General features: G+C 38.2%; 7 protein-coding genes across 7 annotated transcripts; 3 read left to right on the top strand and 4 right to left on the bottom strand.

Annotated features, from left to right (window-relative positions):
* Positions 1–1,425: 1,425 nt before the first annotated feature.
* Positions 1,426–3,155, top strand: EV154DRAFT_431013 (uncharacterized protein; the record flags this gene model as incomplete). The annotated part of the gene is made up of 8 exons (XM_051596576.1): positions 1,426–1,535; positions 1,595–1,705; positions 1,759–2,029; positions 2,096–2,398; positions 2,468–2,593; positions 2,631–2,755; positions 2,817–2,982; positions 3,063–3,155. The coding sequence occupies 8 exons, from the start codon at positions 1,426–1,428 to the stop codon at positions 3,153–3,155; spliced, it is 1,305 nt and encodes a 434-aa protein (XP_051451578.1).
* Positions 3,156–3,196: 41 nt separating this feature from the next.
* Positions 3,197–5,410, top strand: EV154DRAFT_607277 (uncharacterized protein). The gene is made up of 6 exons (XM_051607601.1): positions 3,197–3,550; positions 3,626–3,639; positions 3,705–3,777; positions 3,856–3,954; positions 4,007–4,159; positions 4,248–5,410. Exons 1-6 carry the CDS (start codon positions 3,340–3,342, stop codon positions 5,285–5,287), a joined length of 1,590 nt encoding a protein of 529 aa, XP_051451577.1. The 5' UTR covers positions 3,197–3,339; the 3' UTR covers positions 5,288–5,410.
* A 31-nt stretch (positions 5,411–5,441) lies between these two features.
* EV154DRAFT_570263 (uncharacterized protein) lies at positions 5,442–7,026 on the top strand (the record flags this gene model as incomplete). Its single annotated transcript, XM_051606190.1, has 3 exons — positions 5,442–5,613; positions 5,698–6,753; positions 6,833–7,026. The coding sequence occupies 3 exons, from the start codon at positions 5,442–5,444 to the stop codon at positions 7,024–7,026; spliced, it is 1,422 nt and encodes a 473-aa protein (XP_051451576.1).
* Positions 7,027–8,010: 984 nt separating this feature from the next.
* On the bottom strand, positions 8,011–9,982 carry EV154DRAFT_100315 (uncharacterized protein). The gene is made up of 3 exons (XM_051593848.1): positions 9,743–9,982; positions 8,621–9,668; positions 8,011–8,528 (listed from the first exon to the last, which is right to left on the bottom strand). Exons 1-3 carry the CDS (start codon positions 9,911–9,913, stop codon positions 8,113–8,115), a joined length of 1,635 nt encoding a protein of 544 aa, XP_051451575.1. The 5' UTR covers positions 9,914–9,982; the 3' UTR covers positions 8,011–8,112.
* A 46-nt stretch (positions 9,983–10,028) lies between these two features.
* On the bottom strand, positions 10,029–12,743 carry EV154DRAFT_607274 (uncharacterized protein; the record flags this gene model as incomplete). The annotated part of the gene is made up of 4 exons (XM_051607600.1): positions 10,029–10,366; positions 10,430–12,151; positions 12,213–12,607; positions 12,685–12,743. The coding sequence occupies 4 exons, from the start codon at positions 12,741–12,743 to the stop codon at positions 10,029–10,031; spliced, it is 2,514 nt and encodes an 837-aa protein (XP_051451574.1).
* A 196-nt stretch (positions 12,744–12,939) lies between these two features.
* EV154DRAFT_579428 (nucleotide-diphospho-sugar transferase) lies at positions 12,940–14,469 on the bottom strand (the record flags this gene model as incomplete). The annotated part of the gene is made up of 4 exons (XM_051606583.1): positions 12,940–13,120; positions 13,175–13,338; positions 13,426–13,824; positions 13,898–14,469. The coding sequence occupies 4 exons, from the start codon at positions 14,467–14,469 to the stop codon at positions 13,017–13,019; spliced, it is 1,239 nt and encodes a 412-aa protein (XP_051451573.1). The 3' UTR covers positions 12,940–13,016.
* Positions 14,470–15,436: 967 nt separating this feature from the next.
* Positions 15,437–19,922, bottom strand: EV154DRAFT_556313 (WD40-repeat-containing domain protein). The gene is made up of 9 exons (XM_051605339.1): positions 19,874–19,922; positions 19,750–19,813; positions 19,639–19,692; positions 19,540–19,566; positions 19,394–19,476; positions 19,011–19,328; positions 18,869–18,956; positions 17,771–18,492; positions 15,437–16,231 (listed from the first exon to the last, which is right to left on the bottom strand). The coding sequence occupies exons 2-9, from the start codon at positions 19,804–19,806 to the stop codon at positions 15,523–15,525; spliced, it is 2,058 nt and encodes a 685-aa protein (XP_051451572.1). The 5' UTR covers positions 19,807–19,813; positions 19,874–19,922; the 3' UTR covers positions 15,437–15,522.
* Positions 19,923–20,448: the final 526 nt, after the last annotated feature.

Here is a 20,448-nt window from a genome sequence, read left to right as displayed (position 1 = left end):
ACTCATCTTCACGAGATCACCGGTGTTCATACTTTACAGATAAAAGTAGGAACAGGATTCCTTCCCAGTGGTTCATTTGAGACTCAAAATAGGTATACAACTGTTCAAATGAGACTCGTTTTTAAAAAGGCTGTGGTCTCATTTGTGATGCTTGTGATTCATGTTAAATTGTGGAAGGCTAGGTGACATCATTGAATAGATTCTTTTCATTTAGGCCTTTTCTATGGTATGTATAAGTATATCGATTGAGGGAATCCATTAAAGAGCAAAAGGACGAGACTCACAATCAAAAATATCAAATAAACGGTTAAGTAGGGTGCTTGTATAATTAGTCTTGGTTTTATGAGTATGACGCGTTTGACGAAAAAGCAAGAAGCTGGTATTTGTTGAACGAAAATTCATCATCATGAGTAGTGCTTGTGTCAGGTGGCCATTTTTAAAAAGCACGTATAATGAGAGTTAGTGTTCACATTGTGCTAAAAGATGTAGAATTTCTAACTTGGGTTAGAAGACCTTTAGGGCCCGTACAATGGCCTGATAAAAACACATTGATCACCAATCGACGTTAATTGTTTATAAACCCGGCAATTGCTTTTACAATGGAAAATAGTTTATAACGCGCAATCAGTATATACCTGCTCCCCCCCTTAAGAAAGGGTTCAGTGTAACAAAGGGGGGACTTTCATGTTGTCTAATAAACCCTTGTTGTCAAAACCTAGGAATCCGAAAGCATTCTGTTTTTTTATGTAGTGTATACTACCGCATATCACAAGCGTGGCTTTTTATAGCAGATTGCAAGCCAACTATTTATTTCATCAAACCAGATAATGAGAACATGGTTTATTATAGCTTCAATAGGTGATGTTAGACATCGAGTGAATTGATTACCTTGTTGCAGCACTTCAAAACAAAATAAATGCGTGACAATTGTTTGTGCAACCCAACCTTAAAATTTCAGTGCGACAAGTGTTTAAAGAGACAAGATCCATCAAAAACGAATACAAAGAGGGAAATAATGAACTAAATTTTCTGTTTAGTTTAAAAAATAGCTAAAGTGTTCTCTCCTCTCTCTCTCTCTTTCTATCTCTCTTTCTTTCTCTCCCTCTCTCCTCCCCTTTTTCACTCCTCTCATTCAGACAAGAAAAAAAAAAAGAGATGGCCATGCAACATGAGAAAACTGTTACGAGCAATGACATGGGGCCGTTAATTCACTCGACTAGTTTAGATAGTAATATATTGACCCCGAAGAAATCAGGAATGGACGAAGTGAGTTTATATCCACTAGAAATCACACAATCCAATCCTTTACCCAGCTCAAGGGAGGATACGAATTTTGTCATCAATCCACGATACACCGTCACTCCCGATTTGGGTTTACTAACCTTGGAAGAAGAAACGAACCTGGAGGAGGTTATTGTGGATCGTATGTATGCTCGTCGTACATCCAGAAGAGTCATGTCGGACGATGAAGAAGACGAGAATAGAGTAACCATTGGCACACGAGTTGGGGAAGGACATCGAAATTATAAACTCATGTGAGTCTATTTAGCTTATGCAAGTAAAAGAAAGTTTTAACCTTTTTGTAATTACACAGGTACGATATGTTGACAGGTATTCGAACAGCTGTGGGTCGAGTATCAGCTAAAATTGAAAGGGAACTCTGTGAAGAAGATTTCACTGCAGCCCATAAACTAGTCTTTGACGAGTAAGTGCTTTCATTGGAAGTAGTTTTTCCTGTAACTAATATCTATAGAAAAGGAGTGGAAACGAATTAACACCGGGTGTGATGTACGATTTTAAATTCAAAGATTATTGTCCCTGGGTATTTAGACATCTTCGACAATCCTTTCATATCGATGCTGCAGACTACATGATGTCGTTGACCAACAAGTATATTCTTTCCGAATTAGGCTCTCCCGGTAAAAGTGGCAGCTTTTTTTATTATTCCAAAGATTATCGATTTATCATCAAAACCATACCCAAATCAGAACACAGATTCATGCGAAAGATCTTACCACATTATTACGAGGTAACCAGAAAAAAAAGTATCCGTTATATTTCGAAATTAACCACGCCTCCCCATGATAATAATTAGCATGTAAAGAATCAGCCACATACGTTGTTGTGTCGTTATTATGGCTTGCATCGCATCAAATTACCTCATGGACCCAAAATTCGCTTCGTTGTCATGGGAAACGTATTCCCCAGTGACAAGGACGTGCACGCGACCTATGATCTGAAAGGATCTACACAGGGTCGTCGTACCACAGCAAAAGAAATCGCACGCAATCCTCAAGCTGTGCTTAAAGATTTGAACTGGATGGAGGCTGCCTGTTTATTAGAATTGGGGCCTGAAAAAAAGAAGGATTTTATCGAACAGTTGCACCGGGATGTTGAGGTAAGAAATATAATCTGTATATTTTGTATGTGTGTCGATACTGATGCTTAAGGGGCGAACGACATGTAGTTGTTGATCAAGTTAAACATCATGGATTATAGTCTGCTAGTGGGTGTACACGAGCTCAATGTGGGAAATTCAAAACATATACGAGACCAGTTGGTCATTTGTGTAAGATCTCCACGTTTATGTATAGTGACGATGATGATTAACATGTCTGTGTACAAAATAGGCTCATTCAGAGACAATAGAACGCGTGATGAAACGAGACAGTCGGATTGAAGTAAGAAAATCGATAAAATTTGAAGGGCCTATACAATTAGATGCATCGCAAGTGCTAACTGTTGGACCACCTGGGTAAAAATAAAAAATAAAATGTAACGCGCATATGATCATTGATTGACGTATTTGAATTTAGTCGTAGGAAGTGTAAATTCTATGCAGATCGTGGAGGATTTACGTCAACAGATGGTGGTGATAATGAAACGAATACGCTCTATTTTTTGGGTATCATTGATATTTTGACACCGTACAACTTAAAAAAGAAGGCCGAGCATTTGGTCAAGGGATTGGTTCAGGACAAGGTAAATAAGCACATGTTTCATAAAAATACAAAAAAAAAGGCACAAACATAACCACACATATTCATCCTTGGATGAAATAGGCAACAATTTCAGCAGTCAGACCAATGAAATATGGTATTCGTTTCGCTGAATTTATAGAGTCTAATGTAGGCGTAATCAACGAAAAACAATAGAGAGGCGCACACACTGTCAGAATGTAATAACTTATTTTTAGATAAAGATTTCTTGTCCCTAAAAATTGCTTGGAACCCGAGTTAAAATAACTTGTATTTTTTTTTGTATTTTTTTTTTTTTTTTTTTTTTTACTTATTTAACTACAACATTCATTCTTACTCTTATTAAATATACATACATACCATGCCTCGAACTACGTTTTCTTGTCGTTGGTCCAGTTGCCAATTGAATTTTGGAGATCCAGAAGATCTCTTTACACATTTATCTGATGATCACATTGGTCGAAAGGCGACCAACAACCTTTGCTTACAATGTCAATGGAACGGTTGCGGCACCGTTGCAGCCAAACGAGATCATCTCGCTAGTCATTTGCGAGTTCATTTACCCTTAAAACGTAAACACCTTTTCACCCTCTTTTCTATTGTCAAGCTGCTTGAAGACTAACTTTTTCTTTCGTTTTTTTCTTTAGCTCACCAGTGCACAGTAAAGTCGACAATTTACTCCGAGAAAAAAAGTGATAAGCCAACTAACTAATTTATCATAAAAAGCTTTGTAGTAAAGGGTTTAAAAGACCTCAAGATTTAAAAAAACATGAGCGTATCCATACAGTAGAGCATCAAGGTTTTTTTCTTTTTTTTTTTTTTTTGCATGATTTTTTTTTTTTTTTTTTGGAGGGGTTACTAACTGAATGAATTCTAGCCTCTTTACTTAGTAACCAACCCGGCTATAAACCCGTACGTAGAAGAAGAAAAGCAACCACAGTGAATGTTACAGTAACACCACATGCACCCAAGAAAGGTATGCTGTGAATAATCATGATTTGTACTCTTTATTAAAACGAATTTAGTAGAGACTTCAGAGTCAGACTTGTCCTCCTACAGTCCTAGTTTTTCATTAGGCGAGTCATCTCAGCAACCTTATTATGAAAACTACTCCCAGGATCCTTTACAAGAGCTTATTGACGATGTCCTACAAAACCAATCTTCACCTAGTTACGACACTGGTAAAGTTTTTATTTTTTATAAAAGTCTTGGCAGAAATACCAAGGAATTTATACTTACTATTTTTTTTATTTTTTTTATTTTTTGTAGATATGATGGATCGACTAGATTCGATTGCACCTTTACTTCAGTACAATGACTGGTCTTTACCTTGCGAACCTGAAGCGATTCCACAACTTCAAAATTGGTTAGAACAACTCTCTGCTAATATCCAAACGGAAGACGATAACATTTATCCTGAACTCCTCACAACGACAAAACCCGTGCTTTTTCAACAAGATTTACTCTCTTCAGAGGACTATGATTTGTATCCTAAATTAACCAACCAAAATCTATGGACTACTACATCCGATAAACAAAACTCTGCTTCTGAGTCCTCCTACGTTCATACACCACCCCATTCCTCTTCTTCTCCTCTTAACTTGAAGCCTCAGTTTTGGTCGCCTGGGTATATCACTTCTCCTAGCTATATCACCTCACCTGCTCATGTCATATCTGGTAATAATGAGGGTTCTTCTGGATACATCCCCTCTCCTCCAGCTAATATCCCTCCTCCTCTACCTCCTCGTCCTACCAACAGAAGTCTTGACGACTCGATGTTTGTCAATTATGCCGAGTTTACACAACCCGAGTTTACACAAACCGAGTTTACACAACCCGAATTTACACAACCCGAGTATACACGACCTGGATTTCAGTCGATCGAGTATGATTATACACCTTCTGATGCCATTGATTTTGATACACCTACGCAGTACGAGAAAGTGGAACCCAATCTTGTATTTGAAACTGCTAAAAGAGAAGAGGAAGAAACTCCACAACCTGTGTTGAGTACAACGGGTACCTTTAACCAAAAAAAGGAGCTGGTACAAATGATGAATTTGTTTTCTTCGCCTCATAGTGACATTGTTTATAAAAAACAAGAAACCATTACTACTACTGCTGGCAGCGTATATACCACGGAAGGTGAGGAAGAAGAAGAGGAAGAGGAGGAAGAAAAATGCCCGTATGCAGATTTGGTGGGACAAATCCAAAATATGAAGATTGATGAAGATGCGATTCGAAAACGTCATGCGCTTTTAGTAGATACCTTAACTAAACGCATTGCACAAGGAACGGGAAACGTGTGAAGGATTATATAACAAAACTTTAGTACCAATGGAAACTCGCGTGGTACAAGGGCATGGACTTTCCTCTTTTCTTTTTTTTTTTTCTTTTTTTTTTTTTTTTTTAATAAAACTCTCTTTATATTTATTTATTTTCTTTTCCCATTCGTATATAAAAATGACGACAAAGCAAGATTTATTAACAAGTGTGGAAAATGTGTTTCGAGTGACCAATGAACAATTAACTCAATTGGTGGGAGGGTTTAATGAAGAAATGAAGGCAGGTTTAAATATCACCAATCGAGCTACCAAAGGCAGCGAATTAAAGATGATTCCGTCCTATGTTACAGGTACCTTCTCACTTTTTTTTTCTCACACACACACAAAGTCCCATGCCTGAACATCTCTCTTTCTTTCTCTACAAAAAAATATAGGCTATCCCACAGGCAATGAAAAGGGCACGTACTTGGCGCTTGAAATCAGTGGTGTAGATATCTATGTATGTCAAGTCAAGTTAAAGGGAGAAGGAGGTAAACTTGCCATCAACCAATACCAATACAAGATCCCGGACAATTTAACGGCAGGTGATGATATCGGTGTCTTGATTGACTATGTTGCTGATTGTGTGTCTGATTTCCAACAACGAGTGGGTGCACAACATCAACATATTTATCCCATGGCTATCAGTATTGGATTTGCCGTGTTACAGACCAGTTTAAATCGTGGCATCATTATTGCCCTCGAACATGGTTTCGAGTTCCCCAATGTCATTGGTTGTGATGCTGTGGATCTTTTTGACTCGAGGTTTAGAGAAAAGGGACTGGCTGTGAAAATCGTTGCTATGGCCAACGATGGTGTATGTACATTGTTAGCACATGCCTATCAGCATCCTTCAACGCGTATCGGTGTGATTCATAGTGCAGGTACAAATTGTGCTTATTACGATAAAGTGGCCAATATTGGCCAATTCAGGCAGGAAAGTCAAGCTGCTGCTGCTCAGACGGACATGATTATCAATACGGAATGGTGTAATTTTGGCTCGAAACATTTACCAAGGACCACCTTTGATGATGAATTAGATGCTCAATCAAATAACCCGGGCATTCATCACTTTGAAAAGATGACAACGGGTATGTACTTGGGAGAGATCACAAGACAAGTGCTTGTTTATTTGATGGATCAGAATGTCTTTACATTTGAAGTGGATGAAGATGAAGATGAATGTTTATTATTGGTTCCTTATCAATTCGACACCAGTTACATGTACGTTTGTGAAGCGGATAAAGACGATTTAGAGGACACACGATTGGTGTTGGAGGATATGTGTCGTGTGACTGAAACCTCTTTGGAAGACAGAAAGATTGTTAAAAAAGTGTGTGAATGGGTAGGTCATCGTGCTGCCCTGTTGCTCGGTGCCAGTATTGCTAGTGTGGTTAAATATATGGTGGAAGATGGTATCGGTATAGACGACGCACAAGGCTTTGCCATTGGTAAAGAAGAAAAGTTTTTGTTTTTTTATTTTATTATAAACACTCACACAAAAACATCTTTTTTTTAAAAAAATTATAGCCATTAGTGGTGATGTGTATAAGGACTACCCTTCGTTCCATCCTCGTGTATGTGAAGCTATCAAGGCATTAATTCCTCAAGAAGTGGCATCCAAATTATCGGTTGGTATTGTTCAGCATTCTCGTATTGTAGGTGCGGCCATTGTCGCCATGATGGCAGAAAAAATGGACCAACAAGATACCGTCATGTCATGAATAAAATACATGTGCACCATTCTCAACCCCACAAAAGTAGCAGAGGAAGGGGATCAAAAGGCGGAGGGTGATGAGAGGAAATGGGTGGGGGTACTTAGATATAGACTACTGGGTCAACACGTTATAATTATGATGATGTTCTGACATGCTTTTATATTCTTTTTGAAATGATACTAAGCTTGCTTGTTCGTATTACGAATGTGTAATCGAAAACATAGTAGCTGATAATGTATAGTCAGAAACAGTGTGAGAAAAGCCAATAAGAGCAATATTGTTTACACCATCTATATTTCGATTAAAGATTGGCCCGATTTTTATGGGTTTGCATACTTCTCAACTTTATAGGCTCTTTCCAGTCTTCATGCGCGTCTGATTTATTGTCCTTGGGTTTTTCATACCCGTCGCATTGTTCATTATAGTTTACATAGCTGTTTAAGTTATTAATGATCATCAAGTAATTTTCCAGGCCTATAATCTACTTTTCTTGGCCTTTTTTTTCTTGCTTTAGTCTCCGTTCTTTTGCCACAAAGAGATCATTTTGACTATCAGGTTGCATTTTCTTTTTCTTTTTTATTTAATAAAGGACCCGTTAGAAAACTAGATCATGGATATGAATTCTTGCTCTCTAAAACGTAAAAGCAAGAAAACGTAATTTCTCTTGGGATTAGGTAAAGTTGAAAATGATGTAAACAATCGGGATACTTTTTCATTCATATGATAATATTTTTTTCACTATTTTACCTATCTATATTCCATCATCCTCTTCTCATCCACATTGTGCTCATAAGTATTGCCGCTATAACAAATTATCGGAATGAGACGCCAGGCTTATCTTTAGCGATTAAAATTCCCACTAATAATCCCACGAAGTCTAGAACAAGTTCAGGTATATGTAGAAATGTATAATTTTAATGCACTAGAGCGATGGAGTAAAAATGGTGAGCTGACAGCCCCATACGAGGGTTTTTTTTTTTTTTTTTTTTTTTTTTTTTTTACAGTTCGAAATATACTTTTATTTTTTGTCCTTTTGTTTTATATATAATCTAAATAATGTATATCTTGTGTGTGTGTGTGTGTTTTTACTTATTATTTGGGAGTAGGAGCACCTCTGCCTTTACCAGGTTGATTATTATTCACACGAGATGGACCATTGTTGGGTCCTCCGTTAGCACCTCCTCCACCACGACGATTATTATTATTATTATTATTGTTGTTGGTATTTGGTCTACGATCATTATAAGATTGCTGGGGACGTCCATAATTATTTCTAGGACCGCTATTAAAGCGACGTTCTTCAGCAAGCACGATATAGGAACCAACAGACACTCTATTTTGAGCCAAAGCCTTTTGTGCAGATTCCAATTGTTCAAATTCTAAAAATCCACAGTTACGACTACGTGAAATGTTGCATGATTTGACAGGACCAATCTTATTGAAGGCTTCTGCCAATTGTTCTTCTGTAATAGCATCTGTCACGTTCTTGACAAAAATGTGAGTAGTTTCTATTATTATTATTATTGCTATTTAGTAAGTTCATCTTTCTTTGTGTTTGTGTGTGTGAACAAACAGCTTCTTTTTTTTTTTTTTTTTTTACCTTTTTTAGACCCATTTTGTGCTTGAGACTTTTGATGCTGTTGATGTTGCTGTTGTTGTTGTTGTTGTTGTTGAGGAGCTTTATCGGGGTTGTTGGTATTGGTAGAAGGGGTAACAGGTGCTTCTACGGTAGCAACGGCCGGAAGGGGAGATGGTGCAGCAGGTGTGGGTGTTACTGTGCCTGTAACAGGGGACGCAGGTGGGGGTGCAGCAGCAGCAGCAGCAGTCAAAGCAGCCCAAGAGGTAGGTGCTGTGGGGGCGGTGGTGGTGGGAGGGGTAGCAGTACCGTTGGTAGCAGCAGCAGCAGCAGCGGCAGCAGCGGCAGCCTTATGCTCCTTTCTTTGTTGATCCTTCTTTCCCTTGTCTGCCTTTGAAGACTTTTTCTTTTCTTCAACGACACCTTCCTCCTTCTTGTTATGATCGAGGCTAGGTTTTGCTTCCTTTTCTTTCTTTGCCAATTCCTCTTTCTTGGCTTGCTCTTCCTCTTTTCTGGCATTTTCTTCCTCTAACTTTTTAGCAGCAGTTGCAGCGGCAGCAGCAGCGGCAGCAGTAGCTTCTTGCTCCTTTCTTAAATGTTCTTGTTTTTTGATCAAAGCTTCCTCTTGTTTCTTTAATTCATCTTCCTCTCTCTTCTTTCTTTCCTCCTCTTCCTTCTTTAATGCTTCTTGTTTTCTTTCCTCCTCCTCTTTTAATTGATCTAAACGAAGTTGTTCGAGTCTACGTTCCTCTTCCACTTGTTGGTGATTGACTGTAGGCATATCAATGACAAGAGTCTCCGTATTGTGTTTCGTGTCGTCTTCACAGGTATAATAATCAATCTCAACCTCGTCTTTAAGGAAACGAAAGATATCATTCAAGATATAGTAACCATTGGGTTGAGTGGCTAAAAAGAAGGTTTGACTGAATTTTTGAGATGGACCGTTGCCGTTACACATTTCACCCAGGACTTGAACGAGGATGCCATTATCGGCAGAACCTTGACTATCCACTTGGGTCACCAGAACTTTACAATCCTCAAAATGACAAGCTTCAATCTTTTTGCGAATTTCCTATTTTTATGGAGAAGTGAATGAGTTATTTTGAAAAAAAAAAAAAAGGGGGGGGGCACTAGCCAAAAACTTACTTCTTTGCCCTTCACATTGACGGGGTCGGTGCCTTCATCGCCTCTAACAAAGATGGAATCATCACTGTAAAAGGCATGAAGTCTGTAAGGTTTCTTGTGTAAAAATGTATAATACTCGCGAACAAAGATGAAGCCAACATCTTGTAAATCAAGTGAATTAGGAGCAGCCATTTTTTTTTATTTTAATTTTTTTTAATGAAACGTTACAACTAAAAGAAAAAAAAATATCTGCAAAACAAAAAAACAAAAAATACGCGTGTTTAAAAATGTGTAGACGAACGGAGGTTTAAAATTTTTCGAGTCGAATGGCATCTCTTGGTAAATGGTGAAAGGCAGTAGGATTAGGTGTGGGTGCGGATAAACGTAAAGGGGGCTGCGTACGCTCTGTTAAAAGTCGACCTTCAACCATACGTGATGTCACCGAAATCATGGAGGGTGGGGGATCTTGACGTCGTGGTTCCACATCACTCGTGGTCCCCAAACTCAAGTTGGGAAACACAAGCGGTAATAAGCTTGTTTCTCGTGAATTCTCATGCGTGTCTTGTGTACTTCCATTAAAAATAGTAGATGCGAATTGGGCTACACGGTTACGTATACTTCTTGCCAATGAGACTTGTCTTGCCACTATATTTATATCATATTTAGTCATAAATTTTCATTGCCAGTTATTTTATCAATTATATTTACATGAAAGTGTAGATACAGAAGAAATCGTGGTTTGACTAGATGCTTGTGTTTCTGTAGGAGACCTCTCTTCATCCTCTTCATCCTGATCTTCCTCATCAGTTGCATGGACTGTCCCCAAAGTTCTATTTGTTAAGCTTCGTGTAGCCATCAAACTTGGACTATGTGTCAATCCCACCGACCAATAGTTCGAGGAAATACGTCGATCTCCCGCTCCAAAGGAAGAAGGATTATCCTGTGGTAGTAATAAGGTTGCATCGATATGAGCCAATGATTGTCTGGTATGCCAATCCATGGTAGTCTGATACAATCTAATGACAGCATCCAAAGTACATTCGGTCGAGCACAGATTAAATCGAATGGGTATTTGTAACCGATTATTACATAAACGAGCAAGATAACCAATTTGGAATCTCGAATCTGTATACCATTGAGTACAATAATCGCATTGACGTGCTTCTTCCAACGTCATGATTTGAATCATGTGAGGGACGACAGTGGCTGGTAAAACACGCTTGATAAATTGATAACACTGCTCGGGAGTTTGATCTAATCGAATTCCTTCTAATAAACTAGGATGGGATTGTGTTAGATAGGATCGTAAAGTGAGTTCACGTAAAGAGGTCACATTTGTTAATAAGCGTTGCGTTTCTACATGAATCTCTTCTTGTTCTTCTGTCACAAGCGGTTCTTCCTCCAAAGTATGAACTTCATCTTCGTCAATCTCAGAAAGCATATTGGGCATGGGATTATCCGCACGTTTGAATTTTGGATGGTTGCAAACAAGAACCCGATGAGGCATTAATGCTTGACGTACAGCTGCTTTGGAAGAGAAAGGAGATGGATTGGATTGTAAGATCGAATACATGGTTGCCATGGAAATGACCTGTACACTCTCGGGATTCTCGGGTTCATCACCTAAATCGCAAAGAATACCATCCACATGTTCTACGGTTGGATTTTCATAAAATAACAAGGTACGTAAGGAGCCACCGTAAGGATGATGATCCAAGCAAGCTTTTTCTTTTAGGTAAGGACAAGGTGGGTTAGACAAGGTTTGGAAAACAGCGTGGGGAACCGCTAAATCCACATGAATATCGACTTCTTGTCGCGGAGCTAAAGCCAATACGGAAGGGGGCATGTATTTTAACAAGTTGCGTCGAATATCTAGTTTTTGGAGTTCCAACATGTGTAAAAAGAGAAAGGGTGGTAATACTTCAATTCTATTTTGAACAAGGCCTAGCTTGACAAGATGCACCAGTTGAGATAGACTAGAGGGAAGTGAGGATAATCCATTGTCGTTGAGGTTTAACCACTGCAATTGTGTCAAGAGTCCAATTTCGGGTGGAAGATCTGTCAATCGATTGATGGCTAGGTTTAAACGTCGCAAATCGGGACATCGTGTAGAGAGTTGCTGGAAAAATTTAGAGGAACAGCGTGAAAGTTGACAGGTATGTAAATCCAGACTGATGAGCTTTTCGTACCCCACGGATAAAAACTTGGGTGATAAGTGACCTAGTTTATTGCCGGAGAGATGGAAGTGAGTTAATGCAGCAGGGGGTTTATGGAGTAAAGTGAGTGGAATTTGTGTGAATGCATTAAATGCCAAGTTGAGTGTGTGTAACGTCGGTGGGAAATCATAGTTGGCAGGCAAAGTTTTGATTGAGTTTTTTTGCATCATAAGCACTTCAAGCCGAGTCAGATAGAAAATCACTTGTGGGAACTCTATAGTATTATGATAAGAATTGTATACAGAAATTGGTAATGTGATTTTGTTGTTTTTTACTTGAAATATTATTATTCTCCAAATCCAGCCCACGTAAATGATGACAACAGACGATATCCAAAGGCAGTTCCGACAATTGATTATTACTGAGATTCAACCATTGCAGACTACTTAATTGAGACAGGATGTCATGATCGATGGATTGTAATTGATTATTGGCTAAAGAAAGACACGTCAGATTCTTGAGAACGGTGATCTCGACAGGAAATTTGGAGAAATTGTTTTCTCGTAACGATAATTCGGTCAAATGGAGTTTTAATTGGGCCAAGGCTTTGGCATATATGGCCAATGAATCTAACCTGTTTCTGCGAAGTAAAAGTTGTTGTACACCCGGTGCATTTTGTTTATTGCGGTTGAAAAATGTGGTGCGTGGTTGAAATAAGTTGGAAGGTAAACTTTTCAAATGTGCTATTAATTTTTTTTTTTTTTTTTTTTACATCATGCTTTATGTGTAGTCGCACCATATACTTACTAGGATGAGCTGTCAGACAAGTCTAACTTTGTATGGATTGTTGGACTATGTAATGTCATATTTTAAAGGAAAAGAAAGAAACCCTACATTGACAGTTTAGATAAAAAAAAGAGCCGGGTTTAAAAATAACTTTGTTTGTTTACAGAAAGTAAACAAACATTTACAGTTTTAATTAAAATATTTTTTTTATGATGACAAGGTTATTTGAAATAAGAAAAAAGTTTATTACGGATTGACTTTTTATTATGCACGTCTACTACAATTGAAAGAGAATGGGGTAACATACGTCTAAAACATAATGTGGACCCTTTTTATTATTATTATTATTATTATTATTGTTCTGCTAGTTTTGATCTTGCGAAATTGGCCATTTCTTCTATTGTTCCAGGACTGATGTAACGCAGTAAATCCACCGTACAGCTATTATCGCTGAAATCTACATAATAACTCGTTAGATGACTTTTCTTCCTTCATTAGAAACACATTTTACCATGGGTATCCTGGAAATCACATGCACAGGTTTGAAGCAACTTATAATCAAACGGACAATGTTCTCCGCGATTCTCTGCATAGCCAACCTCATTCAAAAACAATACTTCCTTTCTCTTTAAAAACATGGCTGTTGCTAAAGTCTGTACTGCCGATGCAGTCCACCTAAATTATCCATAAATTATTAATAACCTACCCATTGGGATCCCCCTCAAAAAAAGTCAGACAAACACCTGCACACACACAGCTTACCTCTCATAAAAGAAACCACCTACGAAGTCCAAATAATTAAAATACAATTGATATGCCTCTGATCTAATAAAAGCCGTTTCGACTATCTGAAAAGCCGACGAGATATGACAGAAATTATATTCCAAGTTCGAGTTGATGAGCCAAGGCATGACGGTACTATCTGTGGGTCGAATGACGGGAGAATATTGTCTCGAGAATTGAAGGGTGGCAGGCCATAAACTAAACATACTGGCTGGATTTTCTCGATAGGTCAAAGCAAACCCTATTTTTTTCCCACTGGCAGAGAGTCGTCTAAAAGGGTCTTCCATTTGACAAGAGAATGTGGTGCCTGGTTCTACGTGCCATACGTAATCCACAGTGTCGAATAACGGATGATGAATGAATAATCCTGACTGGTACCTTTTTTTTAAAAAAAAAATACACTGCTTATGAGCACTTTTTTATGAGTTAAAAAAAGAAAATTTATACAAACCGTTGAAGTTGATGAAAGTATTGGCTGTTTGCATGATCGATATGGTAATGCAGCATACGTTTCATGGCATTATCCGCACGATCTGAATCTATCCAATAAGGAAAGGACCAAGCTTCTAAATCAATTTGACCAAAATAAATACGTGTGGTAGGGGAAGCAGCCATGCGAACATAATTCTTGAATGACGGTGTGAATTTTTGACTGTTGAGAATGATCCAAGGATAGGTGCTATTGGCCATCCTATCTTGTACACTACGTATGGATTCTCTAGCCTTTTGTAACTGTGTGTTTTCTACAACCATGTAAAAGGCTCCTCTGATATCGCCTTCTGCCCAGTGGTGATCTTCCATCCTCAGGTCAGTTTGGGAGGAATTATCTTCTGTGTCAAACAGATAGTGTACATGTTGACTTTCCTTGCTTTTTATCCGTGAAGGTAGTGGGCGTTTCAGTCCACATAATTGGTTGAGATCAAAGGGTTCGACGCTATTTGATTTATGAAGAAGATAGAATATCAACACAAGAGCTACAGCAGATACAATGACTGCTGGTGTACGCGTCCAACGATTGAACATGCTTTATGACAAAGAGAGAGAGAAAGAGAGAAATGCAAGGGTTGTTATTTTTTCTTTTTATACAGAAAAAGAAACGAAGAATGTTGTTTTATTAAACCAAAATAAATATGTGCAAACAACTGGAAATGATTTTTTTTTTTAATCAATGTCCATGGGATCGTCTTCTTGTTTGTCGTGTGTGGGTGTATTTGGTGGTGATAAAGGTAATAAGGTATTATTAGGTTGATATAAAATCAGTTGACCAGTCTGAGCAGCCTCATAAGAGGATCTTTTTGTGTTATAGTTAGCATAAAAAAAATTTTAAGAGAGTATGGAGTAACGTACGGTGGAGGTGATTTTTTGTGGAGAACGAATCCGGGTATGGAATACTTTGTTTCACCTGTTCTTTGCTCCATGGGTAAGATGGTGCCATTAAAATCCAGCATATCAATACGTGCATGACGATCATAATTACGGTGTGTGTCGATTCGATCTTTGGGCGGTGTAACATAGCCCCTCGTGTCCATTGCAATAGGAGTATCTATTTATTTTTGTCAGCTACTTTTTTTTTTTTTTTTTCATCGGCTAGATAAAAGAATTTTACCTGTTTTGTGAAGTGGTGAAGGTGGTGGAGAAGATATTAATCGTTTTTTGAGGTAATTAGATTCGAAATCATCTTCGGATCTGGGTCTCTTTTTATTATTAAAGTTTGTAGGTGTCAATAAGGGCAAGACTTGCATTTTTTGTGTGGTGCTGTAAAGTATAAAGAAAGAGAAGGAAAGAGAAATTTATGAAAAGGGAGTGTATTAAACTTTTTTTTTTTTTTTACTCGTCGGTTTTTAAAAAAATATCTCGAACTTTCCTGCAGCGGATAGAAAAAAAAAAAAAAAAAAAAAAGCCCTTGGATTAAAAAGAGTGGTTCTGTTTAACATTTGGCGTACTCAACCGATATCAAAAAGTAAAAAAAAAAAAAAAAAAAAAAAAGGGAGGGAAAACATGACATGTATAAAAAGGGCATTATATAGTAGAATAATTAAACATGAGATAATTTTTTTGTTTTTTTTTTTGTGTTAGCTACAAGGTATCATCTAAAGTGGTGGTGGAAGAAGAGGAAGACAGGTCAAAATCATGAATTTCCATTACAGTTTTCCCTTCTTCTATTGAAGTATCCGATCTTTGTCTTTGCATCAAGACAACGGCTTTGGTATCATTAAATTGAATTTTCCAAACGATTTTGGAAGGTTGAGTAAAGTTACGTAAGAGTCTACCACGCTTGATATCCCATAACTTGACTTTACCATCATTAGCAGCACTCAATATATGTTGATCATCAAACTGAAGGCAGGTGATTGAATTATCATGCGCCGAGAATTGTTGTATGCATTGGAATGTTTCTGTATCCCAAACACGCAGACAACCGTCTGCTCCACCACTCACAAGAGTTGTACCTGAGAGTTGTAATTGACCTACCAAGGAGGTGTGTCCATGCAGTGTTGATAAACATTCACCAGTTTCCACTGACCATATACGAATATGAGCATCCATTGACCCTGTGGCAATAATCCGTCCATTTGTCACGATGGTATAGATTTGTGATACATGCCCAATCAACACATGTTTACATTGTCCTGTTTTTAAATCCCAAATACGGGCCGTTGAATCATACGATCCAGATACTGCCATATCTTCATGTATGTCTACGCACCGCACACTCGCTTGGTGGCCTAGCAACACATGCAGCAAAACTCCACGTTTGATATCCCATACTCGCAATGTAGTGTCCCTGGATCCAGTAATAGCAATACGTTTATCCCTTATTTTCAAACATCTTACAGTCGAAGTATGACCACGAAGTACAACTCCGCACATAAAATATTCGACACTTCCGTTTTGAGCCAAAAAAATAAATAAACCTACTCTTTCTTCGTTCAACGATTCTTTCATATTTTATTACACAATTTATCATGCCACTTACTGACATTACTAACAAAGTCTCTAGAAAAAGCAAGGAACTTTCAGATTTCGATCGTGGAGTCATTTGCGGTTTGGCAGAGCATGCCAAATGGACAGGTACCCAAATCAGCAAAGAATTGGGCGTTCCTAGAACAACCGTTGTTACGATTATAAAAAAGTATCGAACTGAAGGGATCACGACTGTCCAACCTCGTCCAGGAAGACCAGCAAAGCTGACAGCAAGAGCTGAGCATCACCTGACGCTTTTAGTTCGAAGGGACTCCTTTGAACCTTTAAGTGTTCATATGCAAAATCTTGCGAAGGCTACCGATCCAATCAGCCTGACGACATTGAGGAATGCACTTCGCAAAAACGGTTTTTATTCTTGCAGACCTTCCAAAAAACCGTTTTTGAGTCTTAGACATAAAAAAACGCGAAGAGAATGGGTCGACGACAAGATGAATTGGACATTAGATGACTGGAAGAAGGTAATCTGGTCCGATGAGTCGCGATTCGCACTCAGGCACAACGACGGTGGTGTGAGAGTTATTAGAAAGAAGGGTGAAAGGTATATGGATAGATTTGTTTTACCAACATTTAAATTTGGTAAGGGATCAGTGATGGTATGGGGATGTTTTTGGGCAGGCGGTTTGGGCCCTTTGGTGACACTAAAAGGGTCTGTCGATCAAGAAAAATATGTCAATTGTTTAAGTCAAAACTTTCTCCCTTGGCTTGAACAATTGACAGAGAAATATGGTCATGACTTTATTTTCCAAGAAGACGGTGCCCCATGCCATACAGGAGGATATACGAGGTGGTGGAAAGAGAAGGCTGGGATTGCAGGCTTTGAGCGATGGCCCGCTCAAAGTCCCGATTTGAATCCGATTGAGAACCTTTGGCGCCTCCTGGGACAAAGGATTGCTAAAAGAAGAGCCCAGCTTCAAAATCTTAATGAATTGGAGGTTGCACTTCATCAGGAATGGAAGTTGTTGGGGGATGAAGTGTGTCATAAGCTTGTAGAAAGTATGCCCGATAGATGCCGGGCAGTAAAAAAAGCTCGTGGCTCAAATACCACTTATTAACGTAAATAAAAAAGTTTCTTTTTACAAAATATATATATATATTGCTATTTTGTCAAGTTTGGTAGAATTTGAGATACCTTTTATTAACAAGTTTTTGGTTTTAAAAAAATGCATGACTAAAGGAACTCAAATTTTTGTGAAAAGTGTCGAATATTTTCGGTGCGGAGTTGTACATGGCGCAATTTACCACGATTCAGATCCCACACCCTAACATCACTAAAGGGGGAAGGGTGTTAGTTATTTTACCATCATACGCACTTCTTTTTTTTTTTTTTTGCTTTTATTACCGATCACAGCCGCCAGACAGCAGGATACGTTCGGGGTCTGCTTCAGTGCCACCTATGAACTGTAATGCCCAAACACCTCCTTCATGACCTTCCAGTGTTTTAATCTTTTTACCAGAATTTGTATCAAAGACTTCAATACGATGGTTGTCACAGCCTACAACGGTGTATTTCTCATCAAACTGCAGTGAAGTGACTAGACCATGAGAAAAGCCACCATCCACAGTAGTGACTTTACCGCCACCATTCCAGGCACAAGCAATAGAATATTTACGTTTGAAGAAATCTCGATAAGAAAGGGTGACAGGTGGAGCATGATAATGATGTGATTTACAGAGACCTCTCCATAAGTTTTCGTCTCGTAGTAAAGCATGCCAATATTTAGAGACACTGTTGGCACGAGCCAAGGAGGAAGGTAGATCCAAGTAGCTCAAGATGTGAAGAGCAATCTCTGGTGGTAATTCTTTAAGAAAATCGACTTTAAGACGAGGTGCAATGAGGCTATTTAAAAAGGTGAGTTGCGAGTTATCACAACTATTGATGATTTCATATAAAAAGTATTGTTTTTGGAGGTCGGTTAGGAGGTGAAAGGAGGTTTTGAGATGAGAAAGTTGATCTTGTTCCGAATGACTAGGACATAACGAAGAGGAGTCTACATTCAGTCGATAAGGTACGGGACTATACGTTGGTGGTGTAGCAGGTGGTGAAAGGTCTTTGGTCATTCTCTATTTTGTATGTGATAAAAGTAATAAAAAAAAAGAGAGAGAGAGAGAGAAAAGAAGAAAGAGAGAGAGAGAGGGTAGGGGTTGAAATATATAGGGGGTTTGAATTAATTATTATCACTGTCCTCTTTTTTTGATTGTTGTCATCAGCTGATAATTTAAACTGATTCATCATCAGAAGGGAAGGGGTGGGCAAAAAAAAGGAACTCCTTGTTATTGCAACCAATCACAAAACTTAATTTTATTACAATAGATTTATTTAGTTGAAGAAGGTTCTGCTGGGAGAATGACCAAACAAAGCAACACGGATTTGAGGCAACATCTATTTGTAACATGAGTCTCGTTTATACGTACATCTAAAAAATTATCTTTTTTTTACCTCTTCCTTGGCGATATCCAAACGAGCACCGAGAGTGTTATCAACTGTGATCTTACCATTGTGACCGCTCATAACAACACCACCAGCACTAAAAATGCATCAGTTTAGTTTTCTTTTGTTTGTTTATATGAACTGAACGTACCTGGAACTGGCAAGGTATGATTCACTAACGGTGAAATTGGGAGAGAAACCCATGGCTTCCTCATATTGTCCAGAGATACGTTCGACAGAAGCATTGACGGCATCGGTATCCTCTTCACGACAACGGATTTCGATGTCTTGTTCCATCAAAGCATAAGCACCTTGAAGGATAAGACCATCGAGTAATTCACCGTATTGATCACCATCTTGGGAAATTTGGTGAATAAGACCGTCTGTCTCTTCAAAGAGATCATCAAGCACTTGTTGGCGTTCTTGGAGGATTCGGAGACGAGCCTTGTTGATATGGTTGGATTGTGCACTAACAAAGAACTCCGTGTTTGTTTCATCAAATCAAAGGTTTCATCTTTTCTTTTAGCTACTTACATCTTCTTTTGAACTTCGGCTTGCTTAATCTTGCGCTCAAACACTGCTTCAATATTTAAAGACTCTTGACGAACAATCTTTGCCTATAACAAAAGGAGCGTTAACAAAAAAGGCGCGTCTCTTTTTTATGTATATAAATGACGTACCTTTTCAATGTTGAATTCTTCATCAGCCTATACATGTTTTTATACAATGCGAGTTTAGAGCGACAATTACAAAACCTTTGTAGTACTATCATAATATACCTTGACTTTAATTTCTCTAGCCTTTTCCAAAGCTTCTTGCTTGATGAAAGCAACCTAAAACAAACAAAAAACGTCAGCACCATCTCGAAGCGGGTTTTTGAATTTATTTACCATCTTTTTCATCTCATTGAAGACTTCGTCATCGTTAAGGGGTCTAGCTGTGGACATTTTTATACTACAAAAGAAACACTCGTGGGTAAACAAAAATACACGGTTTATAGTAAACTGAACTTACAAGGTATAGACTTTTTTAGTTGTTGTTTAAAAAAAAAAGTAAAAAAAAGATAAAAAAAGGGGGTGAATAGTAAAGTTTTAACAAAAAAAAAAAAAAAAAAAAGATGACGGCGGACTTTCAGTATGTTAGGATGACGTTGGTTTTTCTTTTCCGTTTCAACAGTATCATTGTCAACCGTATCATTGGCAACCGTATCCTTTTCAACAGAATCGTTGCTTGTCAAAAAAAAAAGACGGTTTCTGGGTAAATATAACATCAAAAGGGTAATATATCTTTGCTTTAACATGTAGAATGATATCTCTTTAACCCCACACACTCTCTCTTTGCACAACAACAAACGTGACACTTTTGATTATAGTACAGTACAGATGCAAATCAAGTAGAGACACTCCTTTACAATCCAAATCGTATTAGACACCTGACGTCTGTCTGTTGTAGTACATGCTACAACTGCTAATCCTCCAATCATATTGTTCCCTTCCATAACTTTTTCCTGAGGAGACCACATGGCCAACATCACTAGAAAATAGACCGAATGTACATTGGTCTCGAAGATCCAGTGTAATAGCTTCTCT

This window comes from Mucor mucedo (assembly GCF_025094135.1).
Source record: "Mucor mucedo strain NRRL 3635 chromosome Unknown EV154scaffold_181, whole genome shotgun sequence".
Classification (NCBI taxonomy): domain Eukaryota; kingdom Fungi; phylum Mucoromycota; class Mucoromycetes; order Mucorales; family Mucoraceae; genus Mucor; species Mucor mucedo.
This window is presented reverse-complemented; position numbering and strand designations above follow the sequence as displayed.

Bases quoted from the DNA above. Each gene is read 5' to 3' on its own strand.
- EV154DRAFT_607277 (XM_051607601.1), top strand. From the start codon at position 3,340: ATGCCTCGAACTACGTTTTCTTGTCGTTGGTCCAGTTGCCAATTGAAT. The intron at 3,955-4,006 runs GTATGCTGTGAA...CGAATTTAGTAG, and splicing joins ACCACATGCACCCAAGAAAG to AGACTTCAGAGTCAGACTTG. The intron at 4,160-4,247 runs GTAAAGTTTTTA...TATTTTTTGTAG, and splicing joins TTCACCTAGTTACGACACTG to ATATGATGGATCGACTAGAT.
- EV154DRAFT_100315 (XM_051593848.1), bottom strand. From the start codon at position 9,913: ATGGCTGCTCCTAATTCACTTGATTTACAAGATGTTGGCTTCATCTTT. The intron at 9,669-9,742 runs GTAAGTTTTTGG...CCATAAAAATAG, and splicing joins TCAATGTGAAGGGCAAAGAA to GAAATTCGCAAAAAGATTGA. The intron at 8,529-8,620 runs GTAAAAAAAAAA...TAATAATAATAG, and splicing joins ACAAAATGGGTCTAAAAAAG to AAACTACTCACATTTTTGTC.
- EV154DRAFT_556313 (XM_051605339.1), bottom strand. From the start codon at position 19,806: ATGTCCACAGCTAGACCCCTTAACGATGACGAAGTCTTCAATGAGATG. The intron at 19,329-19,393 runs GTAAGTAGCTAA...GTTCTTTGTTAG, and splicing joins GCCGAAGTTCAAAAGAAGAT to TGCACAATCCAACCATATCA. The intron at 18,493-18,868 runs GTAAAAAAAAGA...CATACAAAATAG, and splicing joins TGGATATCGCCAAGGAAGAG to AGAATGACCAAAGACCTTTC.